The sequence below is a fragment of the Branchiostoma floridae genome, chromosome 10, assembly GCF_000003815.2.
Source record: "Branchiostoma floridae strain S238N-H82 chromosome 10, Bfl_VNyyK, whole genome shotgun sequence".
Classification (NCBI taxonomy): Eukaryota; Metazoa; Chordata; class Leptocardii; order Amphioxiformes; family Branchiostomatidae; genus Branchiostoma; species Branchiostoma floridae.
This window is the reverse complement of record NC_049988.1, coordinates 17,625,568-17,647,224: the sequence shown is the minus strand read 5'-3', so window position 1 is coordinate 17,647,224 and position 21,657 is coordinate 17,625,568. Positions and strand designations below refer to the sequence as shown.

The 21,657-nt window shown below is 41.3% G+C and overlaps 1 protein-coding gene across 1 annotated transcript; it reads right to left on the bottom strand.

The window, feature by feature from the left end:
* Window positions 1–21: 21 nt before the first annotated feature.
* LOC118424999 (polycystic kidney disease protein 1-like 2) lies at window positions 22–17,501 on the bottom strand. Its single transcript, XM_035833814.1, has 24 exons — window positions 17,487–17,501; window positions 16,748–16,885; window positions 15,573–15,813; window positions 15,046–15,271; window positions 14,466–14,664; window positions 13,320–13,524; window positions 12,604–12,746; window positions 11,931–12,038; window positions 11,363–11,539; window positions 10,816–10,941; window positions 10,168–10,279; window positions 9,853–9,938; window positions 9,315–9,434; window positions 8,754–8,903; window positions 8,031–8,243; window positions 7,020–7,314; window positions 6,350–6,480; window positions 5,768–5,986; window positions 5,332–5,439; window positions 4,673–4,851; window positions 4,220–4,285; window positions 1,626–1,733; window positions 862–1,075; window positions 22–369 (listed from the first exon to the last, which is right to left on the bottom strand). Exons 1-24 carry the CDS (start codon window positions 17,499–17,501, stop codon window positions 22–24), a joined length of 3,927 nt encoding a protein of 1,308 aa, XP_035689707.1.
* Between the last annotated feature and the right edge of the window lie 4,156 nt (window positions 17,502–21,657).

Here is a 21,657-nt window from a genome sequence, read left to right as displayed (position 1 = left end):
GAGGATAGACTAGTGAATCTTCTACAGCTCACCTATGAACACACCCCACCAGGGTAGAGACTTCTGTCCACGAACAGCGTTGTCTTTGAATTCGTCATGCGTCTTAGAACTTTCTCTGACATCCAATGACGACTGTACCACTCTGAGCTTCTGGATGGGGACGGGTCGGCCTCGTGGGTACCAAACTGACGGCGTGTCTGGGTTGTCAGAGGTAAACGTTTCTTCCTTCTTAGGCCTCTTGTGTCTGTCTGGCTCCGAGTTCAACTTCTTGCCGCTGCTCCTTTTTTGTGTTCCCGAATTCCGGAAGAGAAAGACGATGAGGAGGTTGACTGGAAGGATGATGACTGCACTCTGTATGCCGATCATCAACTGAGACAAGAGAATGAGAAGCAGTGAAAACTTCAAAACTTCACCAAGGGCATTCACACACCAGACTGTAGTAACCAGGACGGCAGGCGGTACCGACTTTCAGACACTTTTGCCCTAACCGCGACGTCACGTTTGAGTCATGTAGCTGCATTCATTGAAATAAGGGCTTTAAATCTGATCACCGTCACGAACAGGCCGAACACGAACACAAATCTAATCATCTAAAAACTGGTGCGCTAGCTGTAGGTAAGAGAGGAAACCTGTACGGAAGCTTCAAAGCTGAAGCTGCTCTAATTTTAAACTATATAGGCCAAGAATTGGCCAAACTTATTCTATCATGGATGTAATACTGCAATGTACTGTTAGGTTGTGATGTTTATGTTGTAAATCATGTTTTTACTGATAAAGATGTTTGATTTTTTTAAATTACGATGAAGGTTTAGATTAAAATGGTTCACAAACATCAAAATGTAAGGTTGTATGTCCGTCTACCTGCGGAAGTGAAATCGGCGGGTTTATCTTCAGACCAGCGAATCTGAGCGGCTCGGGAGGGTCGAAGTCGTCTCCGCGGCCGAAGAACATGATGTTGGTGAGCATGGTGCTGTAGAGCAGCGTCAGGCAACAGGACAGGCGCTGGACACGGGTGAACGGGCTCCGGGCAGGGCGGCCGGCAACGGAGTACCACAGGTGGTCATCGTTCATTTCCCTGATTATTTATCACAATTATTTACTTCTTAAAATAATTTCTTTTATCTTAATAATGATCTACTCTACTAGTGAAAAAAATAAGATAAATGGGTGCTATGATCTCATTAAAAATTCAGTTGTGTGATAATGCGTAATCATGCGTTGAAATTGACTCTTACAGGTTAATCAATGAGATGCAGTATTGCCTATAGCTGTTAACAAGTCCGATATGACAAGACATAGAAAAATGACCCTGCAGTTCCAAAGAAACCTGACAGAGAGCAAACTTTAAGTCAACTTTTACTGAACGCAAGACCAAGTCCAGAACACGTATAGTAGACGTTTTGCTGCAATGCGAAGGACATTTACCAGGGGGCTCAAAATGTTATAACTTTATCATAGGTCTAGACGTAACTACACACCCAATTTCGTAATAAGCTATTCATAGCTTCTGGATGTATGCTGCTGAACCACAAACACCGTTACGACGCTTCCAAAAACCACAACACACCCTTCTTGGCAAACGTGATATAATACTACAATTCTATCACAGAAAAAAAGCCATTTACCTCGAGCTTTTCGCAAGGAACAAGTTGTGGAACTTAGTAATATCCTTCTCCACTGATGTCGGGATGATACGGTCAATCTTTCCGTCACCCTCATCAATAGCGAACCACCTGAATACAAAAGATGTCAGATGACTTTGATCATTCACCCGTAAATGTATAGTTGCTTTAAGTTAGATTTTGTCTCTTTTATTGCATTTATCTTGAAATTCTAATATGATTATTATGATTTTATCATTCACCTGTAATTGTATAGTTTCTTTAAGTTAGATTTTGTTACATGCTGCATCGCTAAAGTGAGCAATTTAGAGTCTTCTGCGGTGTTTAAGTTCAACGATCGAATCAAAGTATACAAATTTCAGAAGACATAAACAACTAGAAAGGCCGACATTTGCTTGGGTGCAAATACAGCATATTTCAGCCATACCCATTCCCACGCAACATTGGACTGTTCAAAGTCACCCCTGCGCAAAAATGCAATATTTTAACTGTAAGTTATCCCCAAAAGAGAACTAATATTGTGAATTGATTCCAGGTCAAAACAGAGCTTGCCCAATATGCCCCGGGCCCATATGGAAGAATATAATCTTCCACAGGAGCGCCTATGCATAACTGATTGGTTTTTAGAATTGCGGCAGCTCCTATTTTTCCGAGAGTGAAAAAAACGCATCTTCCATTAAGATTTTCATCATGAAATTACATGACGCCATTCAACAATTTCCACTTCGATAACTAGGTCTAAATACCGTAATAATCTCCTTGTGATGTGGGTACATTTATTATTGCAGTGAACTTTTTTTTAAGCAAGTAGCTATATATAGGGCATACATTTTAATAATTGTCAAGCAGGTGCAGGTACTGTGTAGTAGGAGTGTTGTTGTTTTTTTCAAGCTAAAAACTTCAATCTTCTTCTTGTTTTGTATGAGCCATTATAAACGGAGACGTCTCGAATTTTTACAAGAATTTTACCACTCTGTCGCTTCATTTCTTTTCTGAAAAATCCCAGGACCAACAAGTTAATTTGATTTGGCTTTATCTGTATATTTCATTTTCCTTCGAATTCTTTGTTAAGTATATGCCCCTGCATACCACTGTTAAATTGTTTTACTTTGTATGCAATCCGCTGAGCCATCGGACGTAATCTTGTCTGAGTGTTATAATTTCCTGCTCGTAGCATGCGAGACCTGGAGGATAGGTGTTTCTACCTTGTTCGGGGGTTTCTTTTCGGAGGTCAGTGGTGATTGGTACTGAGAGTGTTTTATTGGGCTCAAACTCTGGCAGTTTAAAGTTACTTACAATTTAAATGTACAAAGTTTACGTCAAAAAAGAACAACAACAACACTAGAAGTACCTACATTTGTTCGGGAAAAAATACATGCATTCCCGCCACTGTCAAACTTACGTATCAAAACTGAACGCAAACTGTCCAATTTTCCCTGTCCAAATCTGCCGAAAATGATTGATAGTGCCATGCGGAATGTTGGTAAAGTCATCGCCACTAACGTTCAATGCACGCGTACCGTCCGCTACCGCTCAAATGACCCTGTCTGAACTCCAAATCCTCGCAAACTACAATTTCAAACCGGGCACAGGGCACCATATGGCCACTGTAAGGCTGTAATGTGCATCTGTTTGTGTATATACGGAATTGCAAGGCCCCACTTATGAATATTAACTAGCATTCGCCTTTCTCGTCGCTGATTGGCTGGTGTCCATAAAGTAATTAACTCTCGCTCTCCCCAGACCGCTGGCACCTGGCACGTGTGGGCTCTGGGGTCACTGGAGTTCACGGGAGAAGACCGAAAGAAAACCAATTTCCCCCTCAGAAAAGTGCACAAATTAATAATTTGAAATTGGTCTATGCCAAAAATTTTACTTGGATCATTTTACCAACTATCTAATGCCTATCTACACCAAATCTAAGGTCATTCCATTGTAATTCAAGGGAACAGGGGGCCACAATATACCGTTTTGGTCAAAATATGACCTTTAAACTTCAATAAAATCATTTTAGAGGCAGATCTGAAAAAAATGAGAAAAACACACCTTGGTATTGACCCACTCTACCCTTGTGCCAAATTTCAGGTCATTCGGTCACGGAACGACGGAGATGAATCGCTTTAAAGATTTGACAGGAGAAAGAAAGAAAGAAAGAAACATTACGAATACAATATATTTCACCATACCATATATGGTATGGCTGAAATATAATGAAAGTAATGGTTTTTCCATAAAAGCTTATTTTGTGGTGCCTTTTGTAGGCGTTGTCGATAATATGTCTAAATTGCCTAAATATGGGATTGTTTTTTTTTTATTGTAGAAAATATATATTATTAGAAGATCTGAGAAACAGATGAGAAAATCTGACGGACCCAAATTGTTATAGACTCATGTATATAAACGATTTATACTCTTAAGCGTGTATAACGTGACGAAGTGTAGTTTTGAAGCGACTTATGTCTTGTAAAATATGGTCATTGGACAGAGTGTACAACAACATATACCATCGGAGCTAAAAAAAAACCGTAAGCTATATGAGATTAGTTCCCGTTGTGTTGAAAATCCACAATCCAACTTTACTTTAATACATATCTTACCTGTTACTCAGGAAATACGTCGTGACTTTTGTTGCCCTGTTGGCTACAACGATCTGACTCAGGTACCTGCAACAAAATGACAGAAGGTCACCTGTCTTGGCAAAGAAGTTTGAAAACTGATATTAAAGAACGGAAGACAAAAGTTCTATTTGATAGTGAAGCTATTCATCTTTTGCGTCGATGTAGGTTAGACATCCAGGTAATAAGATACGCCCAAAAGTTGTTACTCAAGCAACTGGATATAGTTTTGGAAACGGTCAGACATTTCAACTAGCATCCAGTACTTGATATATAAACCCTCTCCAACAAGATCTCTTCAGTGTCCCTGGTGAAAACTACTGGATAGTTGTTGAAACGTCTGGCCGTTTTCAAAACCATATCCAGTTGTTTAGTAACAACTTTTTGGCGTATTCATCTTGTGCATTTCCTTATATCTTGATGTTGTTAACTTACCATGATGGACTAAACCCTGCGTTGTTATGCCACACCCTCATGTGGGTGAGGACCCCTAGCGGCTCTTCCGTGGACACCAAGAAAGAATCCACGCTGCCCTGTTCGAACAAACATCGACTGTCGTCCCTCAGCGTAAGGGGAGGGCTCTCGTACTGGCTGCCGTACAGCACCAGCGTGATCTGTGATGAAATGCAGTTTATATGTAATGTATTGTTTATATCATAACGACAGAAGTACATCAGTTGTAATCATCAACCAGAATGAGAATACTATCATATACTATTACATTCAGTTTAACCAGTGTGTGTGAGTGTGTGTTTGCCCGCGCGTGTGTGTTTGTATGTGTATGTGTGTGTGTGTGTGTGTGTGTGTGTGCCTGTGTGTGTGTGAGCGAGTGTATATGTGTCTGTGTGTGTGTCTGTGTGTTTGTGTGTGTGTACGTGTGTCTGTGTGTGTGGCGGCCGTGCGTGCATGCATGCGTGCATGAGTGTGTGTGTGTGTGTGTGTGTGTGTGTGTGTGTGTGTGTGTGTGTGTGTGTGTGCACGTACCTCAGCAGTAGTTCCTGCGTTGCCCCTGAACCCAGTGTACACCGTGATGAGGTACTGACAGTGTGTGTGAGTGTCTGTGCGTGCGTGCCTGCATGTGTGCGTGTACGTACCTCAGCGGTAGTTCCCGCGTTGCCCCTGAACCCAGTGTACACCGTGATGAGGTACTGACAGTCCTTCCGAGGGTTCAGCACGTGGCCAGGAAGTAGTCCCACTCCAGCCTGGAATTTGTACAGGATGGTAAGGGAAGGCAACTGATCATCGCTGTGCCTATTTTGAGTATTTTGAAATGTATTTACACTTAGTTAAGCCCATATTTAATTATAGAAGGTAATTTTTTTCCTGTACTGTTTGATAAGTCCAATTATAAAAATATAATTGTATAGCTATTCCATAGTAATGGCTGTAATACATTTAAAGGGGAAATATATGAACAAGGTGATATATGAATAAACATTGGCCAATACTATATCTAATCGTATGCTTCCTTTTGATAAAGAAATATTATGTATAAAGGAAACACAAACATGAAAACATCATTTGCCCTACCTTAGCGATATCTTTTCTGTCGGCTTTTCTGGCCCAGATAACCCCCATGACGTAAGAAGTGAACACGGCGAGAACCAGAATGAGGCCCGTCGGATTCTCCAAGATGTTTGCTGAGAAGGCTTCCCGGATGTTGAGTGGATTTGGCGGTACGAAACCAGCAAATTTGGTCAGGTGATCACACCGGCAGTGGATGTGGGTTATGTTAGACATCGGACCGACCTGTTTGTGTGTGTGAGAGAGACACGGTAGTAGTGGGATTCATGGGAAACGGTACCAATTCATATTGGCAAAGTGACCACATATGGTTGTAGTGGTTGATTGGAAACGGGACAAATTCATGCAAAGCCATCCATACTATATCAAAGAAATGTCAAACCAATTAAAAGATGCAAGTACAGTTCTATCGCCTTGATGATATCTGTTTTCCTCATGCATACAATCTGCAAGCCTTCAAAACCCGATTTCGCCGCTCTTTCCTAGCATGGTAATTTCCATCATCCATCAACTTCGTCCAATGCCTAGAAGTGGTCAAATGGCCTTGCAGTGAACAAACCCGCTAATTTTTTAAGTAACCCAACTTACCCTACAGCCGTCACTTTGCCACAGGTGTGTTTCGTCTTCTTGAAAGTAGACACAGGACGTCTCAAAGACGTACAGAGTGAAGGGGACGGTCTCTCCTCTGGCGCGATCAACTTCGGAGCCGAACCGAAGTCCTGGCAATAAAGATAGGAATATCTTATCAAATGAGAGATTCTACCGTGAGAAAAAAGTCTATGATGAGAATTTTAAGGGCAAGTGAAATATTTCAGGCAGATATCATTTACACTAATCATATAAAGTAGATCATTACCTGTTTACACATGTACATATATATGTATTATGTTCCTATAAATGCATGATAATGAATCAAACGTCTACCGACATCTTCATCTGCATAATACGTATGAAACATTTGAACATTTTGCACTGATCAAATATACATTCAGGTAGAACAACATCGGTTGTTGTACCTGATGCTAAAATGTTTGTTTTTTTCACATCTCCGTGGTGTTATATATCTTATTTGTGCACTTTGAAATGTTGACATTTGAAAGCCGTTTCAAGTTTCATCTGTAAACGTTTCAAGAAAACAATGGTCATAATCATTTTGGTATTGAATCATTATCATATCGTTCCGCGCCAGTACTGCAACCAGGCCACGGCCTTCTCATAAATGATCTTATAACCAGATGTCAGAATTGATAAGCGATACCTATAAAGTAGTCTGTCCTGTTGTACTTGTCCACATCCAGGTCTGTGATGGCGATCTCGTCTTCTAGCAGCAGCCACTGGTAAGCGCTGGACAGCAGGGACGTTTCGTTTATCCACGGGACGGTGAAGAGCTGGTTTTCTGGAACCGGCAGGGTGGCTGTCCAGCCGTACGTGTCTGGGGTTGGTGGCTGGTGTTTGCGCAGCCACAGGGTGACGTCATGGGGGAACAGGGTGATGTTGTAGTCCAGGCTGAAGCCCATCGCTGACATATTTCTCCTGGCGTAGATATGAAAAAGCTGGAAAAAGCACAATTAGGCTGTTTAATCTCACCATCAATTCAGCAGCAGTAATGTATTGCTAGACATCAAGGGAGCTTCAATATTTGGCTAAACATTTCTGCATCTAAAATATTTCTGAGCTGAAGTCCATCTATGATTTCTTTGTACTAGCATCAAGAGCATTGACTAGCATTTGCACTGGCATAATAAGAGCTGGAAACAAAAACACGGCGGCTTTTTTTTATTCTTACCATCACTAAGCAACACCAATGGATCACTTAACATTGAATGCACCCTTCCAGCAATATGGACTGATCCAAAAACCCCGCCCCCTGTTCGATCATGGTTCTATTTGGAATAGTGGGTTCTGTTTGTTAGATATGGCGTTCGACAGGATCGGTCCATTCTGTTTCATCAAAGTTTTAAGTATTAGACACTGGAGAACACTACTTTGTACGAGGAATCAAACAGGCCGTCTCAATCACTGACCGTCACTCCAGTGTAGACTTCCTGATACTTATGACTACGTGTCCGTAGTGCTACGTCATCAAAGTGGTTTGTCGCTGGAACTATGCGGAAGACCGAATGAAGACAGCCTAAAATTCGATACGATTCTCTTCAAACTCTTTATTGACTGTGCATTTATCATGAACTTTGGTCTATATGGAGCTTTTTGTCTATTAGGAGCTGAAGTTTCTTTGTATACCATCGCAGCATGTAAAGATTAAACATACCGATATGTCGCCAAGTCTTGAAGATGACGTGAAGATGTACATCAGCTCATCCAGACTCTTGTTCTCCCTTCTTGCCAGGATGTCTATCGGCTCGCTCAGGCCTGAGACAGGAAGTGTCGAGTTGTCACATTTCACCGCCAGGCCGACTACATCTGATTCGACTAACCGCGAGTTGTTTGAATATTCGAACGGGTTGAAATTTGACTCCAGGAACTGCAAATGAAAAGAAAGCAGAATTAAATCATTACAGATATGAATAGATTAACAAGTAAATAACGTTAGATCTACTCATTCTATACCAGGCTATGTTATTGGGTTATTGTTATTGGTATTGGCTGGGCCGACTACTCCCTCATCGCAACCAGGGGTTGAATTGTGAGGAGCTTATAAAAGGCGTGGCTAAAACGCAAGGGTCTGGAGCAAGCTGCCATTCGGCGCCACTCAGGTGACCTCAAAACGATTGTCGTAAAGCCCCCTTTACAAATCAAGAATTTAGCTCGGCCGAGTTGTCAGCGAGCTTTAGATTGCGAGGAGGTATAACCCTAATGCAGGCGAAAAAACTCTGGCATTTGTTCGTAGGCATTAGAGTCATGCCTCCTCCTAATTAAGAGCTCGCTGACAACTCGGCCGAGCTAAATTCTTGATTTGTAAAGGGGGCTTAAGGGTATTGAGCGGCCTGTTAGTTTTAGTTTTACTCAGATGGGACGAAGAATCAGATCGTACCTGCACTCCAACCGTCTTTCCTCCCAGACAACCGTCTCCAGCCAGCGATGAGAAGGACGGCACGCGGACAAACGAGTCACTCACACCCGCCACAGTGTACAGCTCCTCAGAGGAGTCAGCGGGGTCTTCTCGCTTAATCTTCACGTGGATCTGTACAGAGATTAATGGTGGTCTTAACCATCTAGTACCTGTGCTTGTTAAACGCAAATCCACGCTAGTCACATCAACGCTTCCTATTATAATAGTAAAATTCGGCAAATAATTTGCCAGGGGAGTCAGACCATGCTAATGTTAACATTCCCCCTAGCTCCGGAGTGGCTGCGCGACCATTCAAACCCTCAGTGTCAGGTAGCAACATTTCTCAGGCAAATGATTCTCCCTATTAGCCAGCCTAGTCAGTTTGGTAGAAACTAGTTTGAATACAACGAAGTTGCCAGACAGAGAAAATATAGACTATAGTGATATTGTCCGTGTGAATTTCTCACCCAAAATATCAATAAAAGAAAGACTTTTGTAAAGAAACCAATAAAGTGACGGTAAATCGTTTAAACAGAACCGTACCTTGGATGTAAAGATATCTGCAAAAAGATTATCGTCATCGTAGGCTGGCATCATGTTGATGAGATAGATGTCGTCTAGCACGTCTAAGGCTTGGAACGTTCTTGTCGTGGCCTCTTTGTTCTGTACAGTCAAGACACACGAGGCGTCGTATCGATTATACATGTCATGGAACTGGTCATGAATAATCTTTCTTACGTTACCGGATTGGATTCTCAAATATCGACTTTCTGCGAAGGGATTGCCGGATCATCTAACTTATATCTATATACGGCTCATCTATTTTAGCATGGTTGTCTGACATAAGTTGGTTACGGAGATTTAATTATATAAGTATATATATTGACTGGAGACACAACTATGCTATTTTGTCAAATTGACCTAAAAACAATAATTTTTCGATAAACATATAAAATCTGGAAAGTGTATGGGACATCTGTGTGAGGTTTGGATATGCACAAAGAAACCCGTATGGATGTCATTCGTACACGAAGAGATTTGAATACCCCAGTGCAAATGCTGACTGTTTCTCATTCTCTACCTTTTCCAGCATGTTGGAGAAGCCCACCCCATCCTCGTGCTCCGATAAAGCCTTGACCTCAGAAGCTTTGAGCACGTGGGCAGTGCCTAGAATATATCAAAAGGAAAAAGCGTTAAAACTGCCTTAAAACTGTCTCTGGAGTCTTAACTTTTTCTTCATCAAACATCACCAATGTCAAAAATTTTACATCCTTCGCGAAAAGTAGGAAGCCCCATACATATCTCAAATGAGGAAGGTACCTGTTTCCATACCAATAAACAATAAAAACATTGAATACAAAAACTTTCCTATTGATATCAAGTGCGTACATTGTACCTGTAAATAAGAGTGCCGTCGCCATGTTCACCTCTTCTACGTCCATGTTGTTATTTTCTGACATCTCTCCTAGCTTCTCAAACGCATGCTTCAGAGACATGGAGCTATGGACCTGCATTGAGATAAATAAGTAATAACTAAGTTATCTCTATATGTCACATTTACAATACGTTCGCATGGAATTCAGATCTTCCAATGACTAGGTATCCTGTCGTATTGTGCTCAAATTTTATCATTTCTTTAATACATTTGTTTCCCTATAGGGACAGAAATATCCTGTTATACTTCATCCTCTACGCCACAGGTACAGGTGAAATATATAGTTGTATTTCAACACCACTGTGATAGGCATAGAATGAATATGCATTGTTTTTAATTTGCTGATGTTTCTTCATCTTCTTCCAGTTATATAATATATATATATATATTTATATATATATATATATATATATATATATATATATATATGACCACCGTGTATATATGCAAAAGGTGTCAGACTTTCAGAGAAGTTTTTGGTCAAATGATTTAGAATCAGTTATGCTAGTATGGTGAAATTAAACCAGGTTTCTATTCTTATGACAAATCTGAATTATCCATACTGTAAGTGAAAGAAGAGTTTTGCATAACTGATACGCTGTTACTTACTTGTGCATTGCCAGACACATACTGGGGAAATACGGTCACTAGCAAGATACAGCTTGCCAATCCTATGATCCCATCGTAGTCCTGTAGCTCTACTTTTGCCATACCATCAGCCACCATGTCTGTAGCCTAAAAGATATATACGTCAACCATTTTTGATGTACTGCACTACAAATTCTAACATACTGTAATTCAATGAAAGAAAAGATTATCATACTACAGTACAAAACCTGACCAATTGCCAGCACGCACCAAGCGTTACAAAACAAGTCCTTTACTAAAGTTGGCCCATCTCTTGAATGAAAATGTGGATGAATACATGATTTTGTATATATACTGTACATATTTCAGTTCCTTTGTAATCGTTTTCCTCAGGTCTTATCTGTTGGAGCAATTTGTTTTTAATTACAATGGCTAACACGCTATTCAGCCTAGGGCTGCAAGATGTTATCCACTCACTGTATTGTTAATTGTGAACAATAAACCAAGTTATTATATTATTATTATCATCATCAGTACCGCTGAAGACAAACAATACATGAAGAAATACCTGACTGATGTCTATCCCATTGTTAGCCAGGGTAGCTACAACACTAGCAGCTGTCACTGCGCTGCTGAACGTTTCCACAGAAGACCTCATGGACATTAGATTGAAGAAAGGTCCTACTCGACTGTCGAAGAACGTTTCCGTGAATGCGATCAAAGCATCTTTGGAAGGGGAATCGACCTAAAAGTAGTTCACATCAACACAAAATAATAAATACACACAGGTTGGTTAGGTAAAATGATTTAATTGCCCTTCTTTTCTTTGTATTAATTTACTGCAAATAGGTGACAATGTCAATCTTTAACAAATGATGATGTGCCCTACCTTTCTTATGTATATATATATATTCATATATCTTTATTCTATTTCTTGCAAGTAGCTAACATTGACGATCTAGAAATCAGCACCACGTGTATATAATACAGGCTTATTTCAAGTGGGAGCACTAAATGCAACCTCCATTTTGGTACTTGGCCCCTGATGACCCCGAGAAATTCAAAATGGGAGGAGAAGAGATCTCTTGATATATGCATGACGTTATCATAATTATCTTATCCACTTATCCACTTACAAAAACCGGGTCCAGTTGAACAGTAGAGAAGCGTCCGTCAGCGCTGGATACCAGCACCTCTACTATGATGCTACCTGGAGCGAGGTCGATCATGGGTGTGTAGAAAACCTAATTCAAACGGAATAAATACATTTAGAAATTGCGTAGTTTTAGGTTAATCCAGAATTCTTTTTCCTATTCCTGAAATCTTGAAATATTAATGGCTTTTGTGCATTATGTAGACTCTGTTGTGTTCATAAACAAAACAGAGCAGAATCTGATGAAAACATCAGATTTCATAAGTATCAGACCAGGTTCTCAACTAGATGTGTTTAGTGCAGATGTGACATTACGATATCGCAGATTAAGACAATTGTTTGTTTTTTGTCGAAGACACAGCTATAACGGCTCTAGTTCATGTATTCTTATCATAAAGTTATCCATGTGTCATTGATGGACCAACTGCCGAGGGGTACCCCAGGTATCCGGATCCCGGCCGGGCACCGGTACAATTAAAGCCTAAGCCTTGCTGTGGTATGACAGTATCCGAAGGACCAAAGCTCTAGTGGGTGATGGGGCACTGTTTTAGTCCCTTGGATACGGTAATGCCACCGGTACGGATTGATATAGAGGGATGGGGTACAAACAGAATGAATTGATGCAGTGGAACAAGCTTAAGATACAGAAAACTTACCCAACCGGAAAATAGGTTCACCACGATGTCAGCGGCAGCAGCTTGGCTCTCTCCGGGAAACCTGACTGTTGCCAAATCAACACCTCCCGGTTCGACCTTGTACTTGAAGTCCACTTTAAGCGGGCCAACCTCATCATAAAAGTCTGCAGAAACGAAACGAAATGCAAATACGTACTTTTATAGTCAAGGGATTACATTTTTTTCAAGATACCTTATCATATTTGCACATTCTTCAAACAATTACCTGGCGTTTTTATCATATCAGTAGGAACCTTTACTTCGTTTTGCAATGATATCGTATCCATTTCTTTTTATATGACAGTACTTTCAGAGTGTAATAATTACGAGGGCTACCAGAACCGAATGAAGAGCTGAAGTTTCCCTTGATCATCGGTATATCGTTTCTTTTGTTGATCTATTAGCTGTCTAATGATGCATTTTATGATTGATAAAGTAACAATAGAACATGGTTGATCCAGTCAAAAGTTTCTAAACATGGAAGACTTCGCTCCTGGTTACAATGAGAATGAAGATATATACATACGTACCAACAATATACTTTGATACTTACATATATATTTTTTCATTTTACGCTCGCATCGACGTTTATGAAGTTGAAAGAATACACCATTTTGATCACCTGTTATAATAAAGAGGGCAATAGATACTTTTCAACGGCTTCTATAGACTACTTTAGTGAACATTGGGCAGGGTACCTTCACAGACGATGCAGAACTTGTCCACCAATGATACTCCTTCTACAGGGCGGACAGAGCACACGTCTGGTGGGATTTCTGCGGGGTTGTCCTGGAGAAGCCTCGCTGGTACCGGATTCCTGATGACGAGAAACCGATATTCTCCAATCCGTGGGAAGTTTTCGTTAAGGTAGTTGGTAGCTCTGACCGTGTAGTATCCGGGGACCTGTGACATAATAAAAACAAGTGCTTTTAAAAAAGCTGGCATTTTGCCATGGTTTGCGTGTGTGAATGTTTTTTTTCTAGTTATCAGAATGTCATATAAATAGAACAGAGTAACTAAACCTGATATGGGCACATGGAGAGATTCACAAATATGCAAATGACTTTATGTCCAGAAATATGAAAATGAATATGTTTAGTGAAAATTTTTGTCATACAGTATGCAGATATTTTCGAGAAAATAAGTTTGTTCTTGTGTAATTCTGTGATATAGATGTTGTATGGGCATTTTATGGAAAGTTAGAACGACATATAAGCAGAGTATCGCACGTCTCACGGTTCGTTCATTCAAATATCCCAACATCGAAAAAATGCAGAAGTAGAACAGGTGCAAAGGTGAGTTTTAATGTTCTATACAAAAGTATTGTTAATTAGTATTTCAATGGATGTACAAATTAGTATTTTAATGGATGTAAAAAAAGAAAAAAAAAGAAGGTTAGAGCGACCATGTTGAAGCAATGCCTGTTTTAACAGGTATAGAAATGTTTGGCATGGATTGAACAGGTCCGTTCATTCCAACGGCGACTACTCTGGCCAGAAGGCATTTTGCCGCTAAGGCGGCAAAATGCAAAAATGCACCAAAAGAATGCTTTAATTTATCTTTGCCACATGCACAAAGCAAAATGCCACTATTCGGGCGTTTTGCTTCCTTCATGGGAACCTGTGAGATTAAAAAAAATTGTGTCAAATAATGCTTTATCTTCCCACAAAGCAAAATGCCACGATTCATGTGTTTCTCTTCCTTGGGATTTTTCATGATTGAACAGTTGCAGAAATAGGCAAACTATGAATCTATCATCGTCACCATTATCTTCATTGACATGTACATTTGAAATAACCAGCAACAAAAAGATAAGTAATTTTTGTAGTATTAGAAGTACTTACTGTAAAAACGTTGGGACGAACTTTTAGGTTGTCGTCATTGACAAGTAAGATGTCGTTTGTCCAGTCGATGCCAGGAAAGTCTGCTGGAGCCTCCACAAAAGTCCACGAGTTAGGACCAGAATTATCTACGCTCCATGGTATGATGAGGTATAGCATCTCGTGGGCGATTAGGTCTCCGGGGTTACAGTTAAATGAACATCTACAAAAACAAATGATAATAACTAGCGAGGTTGTATGTAAGGGCTGTATACCTGTACTTGTAAAACTGTATAAATACAGGTCCGGACCTGAACGAAGAATTGCGACTTGCCTAATTTTCGGGTCAAAGGTAAGACGTCAGACGGGGGCTGATACAGACTTCCAATCACCTTTGACCCTTGATGTCGCCACACTCTCGGTTGACCAGAGAACTGGTCGAAAAATCCGTATGTCAAATTTTCGGGGTTGGACAAAATGTCTACGTAACGCATACCTCTTGATTGTTGTATTAAGAAAGAAAGTGTTTAAAAAACAAGAGTCTACTGAAGAGACGTTACAGATCAAAAGATTGTATCTATGGGAAGAAAATAAAAGTACTTACACTATTCTGTACTCTCCGAGGCTTGGGTCTCCGTTGGTGTGTATGTCGATGTAGGTATGACCAGGTTCATGCCCCTCAGCGGCGACGACTAAACGGACTTTAACAACGGAATCCAGTGGGACAGGCTTAAGGCTGGTGTCGAAGTGTAAGGTACCCCTATCTGGATTCGAGTCAGCCTCTAGGGTTCCAAGAAGAGCTTCGCAAGCCGGTATTCCGTCGCTGGTAACTGAGGATAGTTTGTTATAGATTGAATCGTAGATGCATTACATTTTACAATCTGTAGCACTTTGTAGATTTTTTTTTTTTGCTTTAGGACAGACGAGGACAACGTGGCCCTGTGCTCAAGTTAGTAGCATACTTTAACAGTGCCTCAAACATCTACAAAGGGCAGGCAGAAGGTAAAGGTCTTCAAATAGCATTTTGAGGCTGTAAGAGCACTGGGTTGTTATCCACTGTATGCTATTGTAACCAAGGCACAGCTTGGTTCTTAATGTTTCTTCACTGGAAAACATGTAACATATATATACCTGGTGGGTTCGGATAACTGACTGCTTCACATGTCCAGTTGTAGCTTAGCTGGTCGCTAGGAATCCGGCAACGAGAGTCATGAGCCAACCAGGCAGTAACAAAAACATGCCCCAGCGGTTTGGTCCTCGCGGCATTGCCGTTAAGTGTCACAACAATGGGGAACGGGAACACCTCCAGCCACGTCTGCGCCACACCGATGCTGGTGTGTCCAACCTCGGGTACTTCCATGGTCACTGTAACCTGTAAGAACATGTTTAGATGCAGCCATTAGAGATTGTAACACATAGTGTCTTAGTTCCTTTTCCATTTAGTGTAGTTTAAAATCATTGTTTAATTTTAGTTTTTTCCTCTGCATCCATAAGACCATATGTGGTCCTTTTGTGCATTTAGCCCTCGGGCATGAATATGCAATAAAGATTATCATATCATATAAACAAATCAGCTTTTATTCCGGGATCACTTTTTCCATCCTAGTTAGTTTACCTGGACTCCCATACTAACTATCACTTCACTAACATGGACGTGCGGATAGAAAAGTTGGCCAAAAAAAGTTGCCTTCATTATGAAATGTAAGTGGTCAGGGATGTTGAAGAAATGACCAAACATATGGAGTATGGAATACCCACCCCCGGACAATAGATTCGTCATCTTTGTTCTGTTACATCTTCTTCTTTGACCTTGGAATTGACGTTAGCATTCCATGACATTAGTATATGTTTTCCCATACATGTTCTTTTTTTTTTTAATCTGATATTTTTGCTCATTTTACATCTGCTTTGTATGCTTTACAGCATGGATGAAAACTTTTTTAAAGCTGGTAGCTAAGCTAAGTCATTTTGGGCCCAAATTAGAAGTACCATTTCCTGGTTCGAAGCAAAAACTTCCTGGCTATCAGTAGGCCCCCTAGGGGTGAGGTAATCACACTGCAGGCTTGTTAGAGGAGACAACAATCAAAATTCTTTGAAAACACTCAGATTTTTTTCACTTCAGAATAGTATATAATCACGAACTTAGTCTATTTTGTAGGATATCAACAAGCATTCCCTTCAAAACTGCAAGAAATCTTGCAAAGATTAGATTTTACAAAAACTATGTTGAAACTATCACCAGACACCCATATATAATGGAAATCACATGGCCTAAGGGATATATCTATAATTTTGTTCCTCCCCACCTGCACCATGAACAGCCCGGCAGGGAGGGTATCCGGCGGCAGGTCCAGCCGCAACTTGTCGGCGATGACGTCATCAGGCAGGACCTCCAGACTCAACACCTGCGTGTCGCTCTGCCTCACAGTCCACTGTACAGACGCCTTAAAGAAGAAATATGATGATTGATTGATTGATTGATCTTTATTGCATGTTCATACTAAAGGCTAAGCAGAGAGAGGCTATATATATATATATATAGAGAGAGAGAGAGAGAGAGAGAGAGAGAGAGAGAACGCCACATTTTCTATCTACCGCAGAAGTTAATCACCAAGAATATTTCTTTTTTCTACAATGTCATCAAAATCCAGCAACAACTTCTCGAGTTATACTGTTCACAAACACCCAGGCCCGAAAATATAATCTTCTTGGTACGTCGATGAAGGTTTGACATCCAGGTAATAAGATATGCCAACATACATAGCAGTTACTCAAGCAACTGGATATGATCTTTCCAAATTGGTTTTTTGGGGTATAATCTTCTTGGCAATTGAAAAAGTTAAGGTAGGCCATTATCATGATTTATTAATGAATGTGGGCACATTAGGAAAATTAAGTTTTTGCCCTCCACTAGAGCATTATTCTTTAATGAGGTGCTAGTGGACTGATGAGCATGTATGGCGCAAACTAGCTATTTCTCGTATTCAGTCAAACCTGTAAGTTACCACCCTTTTTTACCTCTCTAAAATGCATATGTATGCACACGTATGAAAGTTTCATCCTGCTAAAACTTATGGTGCTTCCTCATTTATTAAGCAAGTCATTTGAAAGGCTAATTTGTATAGATCGGATCTCATTACGTATGTCAATCGTCATCTCTGTCACCAATATGCAAAAAATCATAAAAATCCGTCAATATCTTCTGAGCTTCCCTCCTCCAATTGCTGAAAGCTGCTAAGCTTCCCAAAATCGTGACCACAGCTCTTACAGAAACAGGAGATGAAAAGGGATTCCTGCTACAGTACCTTGGAAAACCGCTAGGGTTATGCCGACCACCCACCCATAAAACCACGAATGAAACTCCTGGCAGTAACGGGAATAAGGAATGGAATTCTTAAAAAGAAAACCTCTTTAAGATGTTGGAATGCCGAGGGGGCGCTTTTAATCCCCTGCTTCCCTGTAGTTGTATCAGTCTACTGGTATGAACTGTCTGTCTTGTACGTTTCGTATGTCTTTTTTTTTATGTGTCATTTGGATGTGTCATGTGACTTTTGGATGTGTCAAGTTGGCAGGAGTTGGTTGGTGGGAGCTCGGCGGACAAGTAACCTGTCGTGGGTAGCTTGACACCTCCCTTTTTCTTTCCTTCTTCTCTTGTATGTTCTTTGAAAACTTATTAAAAAAATGAAAACAGTGAAAAAACCTCTTGTCTGGTTTTCTTTCTTTTTTTATTTTGTTATACCCCAATTAAAAACGGGCTTACATCGTAGGCGTGATCACACTGGAATGACACTATGGCATTGATGATGATGTTCCCACATTGATGGACTTGAAGAGGATTGTCGATACTGAAAAACAAATCAGATATATATAAATACAAACAATCGAATTACACATCCCTTATCATATAATATAATGCTATGTATGTTGACGAAGAATTGCAAGGCGTATTAAAGTTCTAAACGTTCTCTCATTATGATTTTTTTTTACTATGGCATTTTGCTACTTTTCCAAACTGAAAAAAAAAATTGTGATTTTTTCTCGAATGCTTGTTTTACACATCTCCACACAACGACAGGAACTATCCTTTAAACGACATTTTTAAAAGTTTTGGGCCATTTTCACCCCACAAATGTATACTTTCTGCTCCTGTGACATGATACTATGATTAATGACCTGTATTTTGGTACCTACTTCCCCTTCGTCCCTGGAGAGATTAGAAGCCATTGTTTGTTTGTTTTTCTTTTGCAATTTGGAATGGTTGTAACCCTTGACCTTATACAACAAAGCATCACGACTGCACATGCGCACTCGGAACTATGGAATGGCTTATATGCTAATTTGATTTATTGTGCATTTTTCCGACTGCCCCATATGTATGTTGATATGGATTCATTTTTATTTAATTGTAAATTTACTTTCACATCATTGTTATTCATTGGTTTTGTAATTCGGGCTTTCTTGAAAACCATGCAACCTGGCTGAAGAGACTACCCAACCGTGCCATCAGGACTGAATAATTTTAACGGGATTGTTCAAGGTCATAAGACTATTGACTACGGCAATTAACTAAAATGGTGGAAATGATTATACAACGAGATAGCGGTGGAAATTTGTTTTGAAGGCTATAGCGCTAAGCGGTTGTAAACAGAGGGAAACAGTTGTCATCGAGAGGGTTCCAAAATTTGGCAGTCCGGGGAAAGAAACGGTTGAACACAAGAATTCGTCTTTCGGAAGGGACGTAAAACGGGGTCCCGTGTTCGAGGAGGTGCCTCGAGCACGTAGTTCTAAAGAATTACTAAGAAATATCAATACAATCCATGCAGTGTAGGCGTTACACACACAGACACACACACACACGCACAGACACACACACACACACACACACACACACACACACACACATAGCCGTGGAACACAACTCCTTCGAGCCATACTGTAGCACTACGTAGTGCTAAAGTATAGCTCGAAGGAGTTGTGTTCCACGGCTACACAAACACACACAAACGCTACCGAAAACATAATTGGCGACGGTAAACATTGTTACCTACTGTCTGCAAGTAATACACCAGATGTGTTATCATCATTATCATAAATGGATATATATAAATGTCCGTACCTGCGAATCCCCTCGTGAATGTCGACCGTGACGTGGCAGGGCTGGTCCCCGGGCGGCCCGTACCTTGCCGATGTGGTGAGACTGCAGTTCGGGGCTTGTATCGTCTCACATGCCGCCTTCGTTTCAGGACCTGAGGCGGCAAAATCTGCATCTGAACCTCAATTTCTATGGCCGATATAACCGCCCTACGGCGTAAAGCACCTGGTCCAGCTTCTGTATTTGCATCTACATAGCGTAACACACAAGATTCTACAGTAGTATCTGTATCTAACGTCATATAGCCGTTATAACCGCCCTACAGCGTAACATACTAACTTCTGTATCTGTATCTGTATCTAACGTTACATAGCCGTTATAACCGCCCTACGGCGTAACATACTAACTTCTGTATCTGTATCTAACGTTACATAGCCGTTATAACCGCCCTACGGCGTAACATACTAACTTCTGTATCTGTATCTAACGTTATATAGCCGTTATAACCGCCCTACGGCGTAACATACTAACTTCTGTATCTGTATCTAACGTTACATAGCCGTTATAACCGCCCTACGGCATAACATACTAACTTCTGTATCTGTATCTAACGTTACATAGCCGTTATAACCGCCCTAAGGCGTAACATACTAACTTCTGTATTTGTATCTAACGTTACTTTAAATGCAGAAATGTTCGCGGTGGATTAATGTTCGTGGTTTTCGCAGCGACCACTTTACCGCGAAATTAAATCCACCGCGAACATTTTTCTATTAAGGTATTAGACTGCAGTAGATGGTGTTACCGTGAAATTAAATCCACCGCGAAAAGTCATTTTTCCCGCTACCGCGAAATTAAACCCCCGCGAACTTAAATGCATTTATAGTATATAGCTTCGGTAAGTGAAGAAGCCACCGCACTTTAAGATCGAATAGAGTATGGGTCCTCCCAGGTGTGAGTGGATTAAATGATTTGTCCGGATATCTAGCTTGTACTGTCCAGTACAAACCCGGTGTGTTACGTCATAAGGCGGTTTACCGTGTACGCAAAACAAACAAACAAACAAACAAAGAAGACTGACCGTGAATCCTGTAGGCCTGACTTGCGAAGTACCCGCCCTCGCCGTCCGGCGCGCAATTAAAGGCAGGCCCGTAGGTATAGCTCAGACCGGGATGCCCAAAACACCAACCGCCGTCCTGCACACCGAAGAGGGTCATGCCTTGGGAGAGCGCCACTTGGTAACACTTCTCTATAGCGTTCTGGCGGGCGCTGTAGTGGCCGTCCAGCCGCGGGTCCGTCCCCTCGAGGGACGGCATGAGGCGGGTGCCGCTGTCCCTCCAGCAGCCCAGGTCGGTGTACTCACGACACGGGGTAAATACTGTATGTAGAAGGAGTAGATATAGGGCATTACTGTAAAACAGAAATATGCACACCTAACAAAGGAAGACTGGTCTTAAACGCCACTTGGACTGTCAGGACCGCGTGGCACGATCGGCAGCGCGTTGGTCTCAGGCCCAAGAGGTCCCGGGTTCGAATCCGTTTGCCGCGTCACCGATCTTGTGCCCTTGGGAAAGACTTTCCTCACTTAACTCAGGTGTGAATGAGTACTAGCTGCGGCCTAGCTTAAGGACACAACCCGCCGTAAGTGCAACTGCGTGGTGTCTACGTGCCAAAACGTGTGCAATCTTTTGTGATCCGTAAGTGGTAAGTACCTCCTTCGTACGACATCGTACGGAATCCAGCGGATTTGGGAGCACACAAACACGCCGTAGAACTCTACCAGCATGTCGAACTTGATCTGCCATCGGGCTGCGGATTCGCTCCAGACCCTTGCGATTTAGCCCAGCCTATTGTAAGCTCCTCGCAATTCAGCCCCTGGCTGCCAAGAGAGAGTAGTGGGCCCAGCCAATAACAATAACCATAACAATAACAATGTGCGCAAAGAAAATAGTTGCTCACCGCAGCAGTCCCCTGGCTGTCCGTCCGCTGTACACGAGCAGACTGTGCACCGTCCGTTGTTCCCATCTGCGACTCCGTCCCGACATGAACACGACGGGGCGGGGACGTCACCACGACACAGGGACGACTCCACTCGCGGGAGGGACACGACCACCATCCACAGGA